This window comes from Salvia hispanica, chromosome 6 (assembly GCF_023119035.1).
Source record: "Salvia hispanica cultivar TCC Black 2014 chromosome 6, UniMelb_Shisp_WGS_1.0, whole genome shotgun sequence".
Classification (NCBI taxonomy): Eukaryota; Viridiplantae; Streptophyta; class Magnoliopsida; order Lamiales; family Lamiaceae; genus Salvia; species Salvia hispanica.
Window position 1 is genome coordinate 30,155,969 of NC_062970.1, and position 8,075 is coordinate 30,164,043.

General features: G+C 38.2%; 1 protein-coding gene across 1 annotated transcript; it reads left to right on the forward strand.

Moving 5' to 3' along the window:
* Window positions 1-5,529: 5,529 nt before the first annotated feature.
* LOC125195107 (alpha-1,3-arabinosyltransferase XAT3-like) lies at window positions 5,530-6,701 on the forward strand. The gene is made up of 2 exons (XM_048093304.1): window positions 5,530-6,352; window positions 6,409-6,701. The coding sequence occupies exons 1-2, from the start codon at window positions 5,530-5,532 to the stop codon at window positions 6,699-6,701; spliced, it is 1,116 nt and encodes a 371-aa protein (XP_047949261.1).
* Window positions 6,702-8,075: the final 1,374 nt, after the last annotated feature.

Sequence of the window (8,075 nt, forward strand, 5' to 3'; positions counted from 1 at the left end):
CTGGTTGAGAAGGAAAGAGGATGTACACTGAAGTGTTTGAGAACGAACAATGGGCTTGAATTCCTGTCTAAGGAGTTTGAGAAGTTCTGCCAAGAGAGGGGGATCAAAAGGCACAGAACCGTGCCATTGAATCCTCAACAGAACGGGGTGGCAGAGAGGGCAACCGAACTATTCTAGAAAGGGTAAGGTGCATGTTGCTTAGCTCAGGAATGGAAAAAAGGTTCTGGGCTGAGGCTGCTACAACTGCTGTCAAGTTGATGAACAAATGCCCTTCCTCAGCCATCAATGGTGATACTCCTGACTTCAAGTGGTATGGAAAGTATGGAGACTACACTCGGATCAAGATATTTGGCTGTCAAGCTTATGCTCATATCAAGCAGAGCAAGCTTGAAGCTAGGGCGTTGAAATGTATATTTCTGGGGTATCAGTCTGGAGTCAAAGGGTACAGGCTTTGGTCTATTGAACCAGGTAACCACAAAATTGTTTTGAGCAGAGATGTTGTCTTTACAGAATCCATCATGCCATTTAAGAAAGGAAAAAATGTTGAAAATGTTTCTATATCTGATGAATCTGGTGTCAGTTCTGAGGTGGAACCTAATGTGTTGGCTCAAGGTGGAGCTGATGGGGGTGTTGAGGATGAGGTTGTACAGGGAGAATCAGATGAGAGTTCTGAGGACCTCTCTCAATACCAGATGGCACGAGATAGGGTCAGAAGGAAGAATGTTAAGGCACCAGCTAGATATGCAGATTCTGAGATGTTATATTTTGCCTTGTGTGTGGCTGAAGAGGTGGAGTTTGGAGAGCCAACCTCATACAAGGCTGCCATGGAGTGCAAGGAAAGAGACAAGTGGTTGAAGGCCATGATAGAAGAAATAGATCTCTACTGAAAAATGGTACCTGGGTATTGGTTGATAAGGTGGAGGGAAGAAGAGTTATAAGCTGCAAGTGGATTTTTAAGAAAAAACTTGAATCTGCAGATGATGAGAAGATCAGATTCAAAGCGAGGCTTGTGGCCAGAGGCTTCACACAAGAACATGGGATTGATTACTGATAAGGCTCGTTTCTTGCATTGGTTTAGGGTTAAAATTCTGTGCATTTGGGGCGCTAATGTGCGTTTATGAGTTCAGGTGCGTAGTAAATCTGTCGGACCCAGGAGTTGCTGTTACCTGACCTGGCAGATGCAAAAGAGATGAAATTGAAGCAAAAATCAGAAGTCGTCGTTCGGACCTGGGAGAATCAAAAGTTGGCGACAGGAGCAGAATGGAGCGAGAGCAAATTATTTTAAAGAGTCTTACTCAAGGGCGGGAGCGTAAAATCACCAGAGGGGATACCCTAGGGATCAGAGCCTCACATATATAAAGAGCTCAACCTTGAAGAACAAAAAAGATCCGTAAACAGCCACTTTTACGCTCTCCTAGCTCTAGTTCCATACGTCAAATTTTCATTTCGTGTTGCTGCACACTTGGACATGGAGGATTCTGGTCACCGTGGTTCTCATCGTCATCGTTGTTATTTTGCTGTGTAACACCGCCTTGTGAAGGCGAAGAAACAATTTTATTGCTTTCGTTTAGTACTTTGTGGTTTTCAAGTTTCGCAACTCTAGTTTCTTGCTTTGATCTGCTGGATCAGACTTATTTCTAGTTATTATGGAAGTTTATGTTTGCTTTTGGTTGGATATCTCTGAGTTTATGTTCATCTCTTGTTTTTAGCTTTCGTTCTTTGTTTGTTGTTGGATGTTTGGAGCTGAGATCTATTGGTTTGTTGTTGGAGGTTGGGGATTTGCACATGGAGATGTTTGGATTTGTTGAATCGTGGTGTTTTGGAGTTGAAGTTTCGCATATTTGGTGCTTGATGTTTACGTTGTGCATGATTATGGCTATTTACTTTCTGTTTCTGCATCCTTTAGGTCCAGTAGCGTAGATCTGTTAGTTTAGGCTATAACTTCTCGTTTTAAGTCTAGATCTAAAGTTTGCTCTGTTTTCATGGTGTTTAAAACTCTGTTTTCTCTGCTATTCTCGTTTGATTCCCGAAGAAGATGAAGTTGTTGGTAGTTAGAACCAGATCTGCTTTATGTCAGTACTTTTCGGCATGTACTTTGCTTTTTCTGCATGTCCCCTAGACTGTCAGTACGATCCACTTTGTCTCTTTTACTTTTCTGTATGCTTTTCCAGACGCTGGTAGTTTAAGGAAAATTGTCTTGCTTTTTGCTTTATGTTTGTCTGTCCAAATTAGGAAAACCTTTCTAGTTAAGTTTACTCCAGTTGTCTTAGAACTTTAAAAATCTCTCAGTTTCTCTAAGTCATGTATGTTCCGTACGCTCTCAGTTCTTAGACCCAGTAGGTAGAGTAAAGTTCTTCTGATCTATTAGACCCAATAGGTAGAGTAAAGTTTCGCTTATCTCTCAGACCCAGTAGTCTTAAGTTCTCGACCCACAAAATTGCGTGGAAGCAGCCAACCCCTTTTCCCAAAACATCCTCAAATGCAGTTTCGTAGCACCTTCGTCCTCGTGGGATCGATCCTTTACTTCCCTGTGCTAAGTTGTAGTATAGTGGGTTGAGGTTTTTGAAGGGACATAGTGCACCCAATGACCCCTTTCTGATAAGTTTCATGATCTTCTAGCCTCTGAAGTCTAGTCGAATCCTCTGGACCTGTTAGATCGAGTGACACATATCACACCGCACCTGCACTGCACTCTAGAGCTCTGTCAATTACATTGAGGTGTTTTCACCTGTCGTGAAGCACACTTCTATAAGGATCCTCCTGGCTGTTGTGACAAAATTAGATTGGAAACTTGAGCAACTTGATGTGAAGACAACTTTTCTACATGTAGATCTAAAGGAGACAATATATATGCAACAACCAGAAGGATTTGCCAGACCTGGGGAAAAAGGGAAAGTTTGCTTGCTCAAAAGAAGTATATATGGGTTGAAGCAAGCTAGTAGACAGTGGCACATCAAGTTTGATGAGCATGTTCTGAGGAATGGTTTTATAAGATCCAAGTATGATGAGTGTTTCTACATCAAGAAGAAGAAGGGTGTTGTTGTGGCTTACTTACTTCTTTATGTAGATGATATGTTAATAGCTGGGAGCTGTAAGAAGGAAATTCAAGAGATTAAGAATGATCTAAGGTCAGCCATTGATATGAAAGACCTGGGGAATGCCAAAAGAATCTTGGTCATGAATATTGTAAGAAATAGAGCCAAGAAGGAGCTGTGGCTAAATCAGTCAGATTACATCTCAAGGTTGATTAGAAAATTCAAAATGCAAGACTCAAAACCAACTTCAACACCTCTGGCTCAACATTTCATACTCACTGTGGAGCAAAGACCAAAAAATGAGCAAGAAAGGATGGAGATGCAGATGGTACCCTATGCAAACATTGTGGGTAGCATTATGTATGCAATGATAAGTTCAAGGCCGGACATTGCTCATGCCATTAGTGTTACTAGCAGGTATATGGCAGAACCTGGGAAAGACCATTGGCTTGCTCTTAAGTGGATTTTGAAATACTTGATTGGAGCAGGAAATGTAGGAATTCTGTATACAGGAGATGGTGGAGAAGGGTCAGATGCTCTAATTGGGTATTGTGACAGTGGTTATGCAGGAAACATAGACAGCAGGAAGTCTCAATCAGGCTATATCTTCACCATGTATGAGGCTGATGTGAGTTGGAAATCGAGCTTGCAAACTGTAGTTTCTTTATCTACCACATAGGCTGAGTACATGGCTTTGACAACAGCTGTGAAGGAAAACTTTTGGTTAAAAGGTATTGCAACAGATTTTGGATTTGTTCAAGCTGCAGTGGCAATAGGGTGTGACAATAACAGTGCCACCAGCTTAGCCAAGAATCATGTCTTCCATGAGAGAAGTAAGCACATTGATGTGCGGCTTCATTTCATCAGAGAAGAGATAGAGAAGGAAAGGGTCAAGGTTTTCAAAGTGGACACCTTGGAAAATCCAGCTGACATGCTGACTAAACCTCTACCAAGGGAGAAGTTTGAGTTGTGCTTGAAGTTGGTTGGTATGTGTGCTAAAACATAGTTCCTCAGCAGTAAGTATTCAAGGTGGAGTTTGTGAGTATTGTATACTGATTGCTGAGGAAATGGAGCAGAAAGAATGAGGATGTTGTGTGCTGTTTTAGTTTTCAGCTTAAAAGCTTCAGCAGCCGTTGATCTCGTTTAGTGAGCTGAGATTAAATCTCAGCCGTTGGATTCAACTAACCGTTGGGTCACTTTAGGGGTTTAAAAGCTAGTTTGTTAATTATGTTAGGGCTAGACTTTTCCCCAATTTCACTTCTTCGTCTTCTTCGATGAAGCTCTCGATTGTTTTCTGTGATCGATCTTAGATTTGTAATTCTTCGGTGTGTGTAAATAAAATTCCTTCTCGCATTTCTCGCTTTGTTCTCGATCGTGTTTCTCTTAATCTTGCCAACAATTTTTAAAAATGTATGGTGAAGAATGTGATAAATTTATGTTTTTAGTTTTAATTTAGCTATAATTATGTAGCTTTATGATGGAATGAATTATCTTTCCTAAATGTGCAATCATTAAACTTAGAAATTTAATCTTCCCTAAATAGTTATAAAAGGGTAAATATGTAATGTATAAACTATTGTGAATGAAAATACCTAAAATGTGAAATTTTGTATACACAATTTTTGTTAATTTATCACTATCCAAATATTTTAATGATCACTTGTACGAAATTTAAGAAATGGAGAAAGAATCAACACTATAGCTAATTAAAATAAAACGTGTCAAATATATATGGAAATAAATATGAGTAAATGTTCAAAAACGGCTTCATTGCAATCATATAAAATGGTATTATTATCGGCATATGATTCTAGCATCAACAAAATTACCTTTGTAGCATTGTTTCTCCTATTCTATTTTATCTAATTAATCAGTTTCCTAGATTGGGATGATAGTTAAAACTAGTGTCAGTTTCATTCAAATCAAAATATATACATTATAAATTATTACACACATGAGAGGAAGAAAATTAGCATATCCATCGTTATATATTAATTATCTCATAGTTTTTCATGAAAAATCTTTGGAATGCACCATTTTGCTTGATTACATAATGGTATGTATTTATTAAGTTGATTTATAGTCATCTCTCATAACTCTTAACAAATTTTGATGCTTTGTACAATAATTAACAAACATATATTCCAGCAGTATGATAAAAATGAGGCCTAAACAGATAAATGCAATGAGCTACAAGCGAGAGATAGCATTGGCATATATATTAATCATATTTATGATGGTGATGATGACATTCAACTATAGCACGGTTTCAAAGTCCTCCTTTTTGGGTTGTCAAATCAGTAAGTATCTACTGTATAACATAATCTATATATTCTAGTCCAATGATAATTATTTTAATGTAATAACTGTGATAATCTCATCAGTTCAGTGATGTAAATATTGATTGATGAGTTATCACATTAAGCTAGTTATCGTTCTAACACGACCCTTTTGGTCGTATTGGGGTATGACAGAATATAGAGGCCATAGCAGAATGAAGAACTACTCCAATTATAGATCCGAAGTGTACGAATTCACTGGCGACATACGCCTGCAGGGAAGCTCAGCCACCATTTTCATAGGATCACCGATCGACGACAACATTCCCCACGAAATAAAACCATACGCCAGGAAATACGACCCCCCGGGCATGGTAGCCATCTCTTCTATCCAAATAAAGGCAGCACCCTCCGAAAAACTCCCGGTTTGTACGAAAACCTTGGACGTCCCGGGCATCCTCTTCTCTACAGGAGGACGCACGCTTAATTACTTCCACAGCATCACTGACGTGATGGTCCCGCTCTTCGCCACCTCCCAACGCTTCAACCGCAACGTCATCTTCCTCGTCACCAACCACAACTCTTCTCGCTTCACCACCAAGCACAGAAAAACCCTAGGAAGTCTTTCCAGACACGAGGTGGTCGATATTGATAAAGAGAATCGAACTCTTTGCTTCACAAATATGATTGTGGGACTCAAAGCTCACCCATTCGATCTATCCATTGATCCATCCCCGTTTTCGAGCCTCTCCACTCGAAACCTCACAAGGCTTCTACGAAACACCTACTCCTTGAAGAGAGACTCAGTGGGCGATCATAGTCGGCCTCGGTTGCTCGTCGTTTCAAGAAAAAAATATCGTAGACTGGCCAATGAGGTCCAGGTGGTTGAGCTTGCACGGGAGCTGGGATTCGACTCTGTGTTACAGGATTTGGGAGATCATCTCGAGTCCGCCGCCAAAATCGTCAACTCCATCGACGTCCTGGTGGGAGTCCACGGAGCTGGTCTCACAAACATGGTTTTTCTGCCTGAAAATGCCCGTAAGTCTATCTGTAATTCATATTTAAATAGATTTACATTAATGATTTTTTGTCAGTTGTGATCCAAATTATACCGTTGGGGATGAGATGTATCGCGAGTGAAATGTTCGGGGCGAATCCCGAGGAGATGAAGTTGAAGTATTTGGAGTATACAATCACACCAAATGAGAGCTCCCTTTTTGGGAAATATCCCAACCACAGTCTAATATACACAGACTCTACACAATATTGTGTGAATATAGGACCTCGAGCTTGTTATGGGCTCTTTTATCAACTACAGGATGTCAAACTTGATTTAGCTAGCTTTAAGGATACACTATTGCAAGCCTTGGACATCATGGCTGCTTAATTCATTTATTCCACCAGGCTCTCAGCGTTGTAATAAGACTTATCCATCTATCTATACATCTATAAAATGCGAGTTTTAGCCATTATTTTAAATACTTATAAATTTTGGACAAAATTTTGAATAATTATAATACATCTATAAAAGGCGAATTTTGGCCATTATTCTAAATACTTATAAGTTTAGGGCAAAATTTTGAATAGTTATAATCTATACATATATAAAAGGCGAGTTTTAGCCATAATTTAAATATTTATGAATTATAGTTATCAATTTGAATATTTATAAATTTTAAGCATAATCAATGTATCATTCACCTCAATACATAATTCAAGCATAATAAGCACTATATAATTCAATCATAATAAGTCAGTACCGTTACAATTTTATGTAATACATTATATCAATTGTGCAAAAATTATTTAAAGAAAATGATACTTGGCTCATGATTCAAACTAAATGTGAATTACACTAATGATAAATTTTCGATTACACTAATTAAAAAAAGGGTTTTTGGCTTTTTAAACCAAAACATTTCCTCGAATTCCGATTTTTCCCATGAACTATGAGATTTGTTTTTAAAACCACGAACTTTCATTTTGTTAGGATTTTCCCCTGGCGGGTCAACGACGAAACCCGGGTTGTCTACATGTCAATTTTAATCCTATTTGTCACTAAATTGATTACTTGGATAATATTTGACACAATAATACATACAGTCACAATTATTACATAACAAATGACAACCTTTGAATAAACAAAACATAACTTTAACATTTTGAATTATGCTATTCGGGTCGAAAATGTGCTATTTGGGTCGGGTTGGGAAAATCCTAACGAAATGAAAGTTCGTGATTTTAAAAACAAATCTCATAGTTCATGGGAAAAACCGGAATTCGGGGAAAGGTTTTGGTTTAAAAAGCCAAAAACCCTTAAAAAAATGAAACTGCCACCAATTAAATGTGGGTTACACAAATATGAATTATTAAGTAGAGCCTCTATAAATCATCCATATAACTGCCACCTTATCAGAATTGTATCAAGCTTACCCACAAATCTAACCGTTATAAACAGAGAATTAAGGTAATTTTGGTTCTCTTTATGCGATTTCACTCCTCAAATTTTGCAGCCAATTTCTCAGTACATATATGCCCTATACTCATCTCACAACTCCAAATACTCACACACCAAATATTCACAAATCTTACAATATAATTACTTCCTCCCGCGGTAATTAACTTCCCCAAATTAGCAAAATTTCATATATTTAAATGTATGTTATGGTATCATATTTCTAGCTTATATTTTCGCTTTCTCATTGCATTTTCTTTGTTGCATCACTGGATTTTCTATAACTAACTTCTCCAAATTGGCAAA

What these genes read in the sequence shown, in the direction of transcription:
- LOC125195107 (XM_048093304.1), top strand. Translation starts at nt 5,530, where the DNA reads ATGAAGAACTACTCCAATTATAGATCCGAAGTGTACGAATTCACTGGC. An exon ending in TTTTCTGCCTGAAAATGCCC is followed by an intron (nt 6,353 to 6,408) that starts GTAAGTCTATCT and finishes ATTTTTTGTCAG; the next exon opens with TTGTGATCCAAATTATACCG.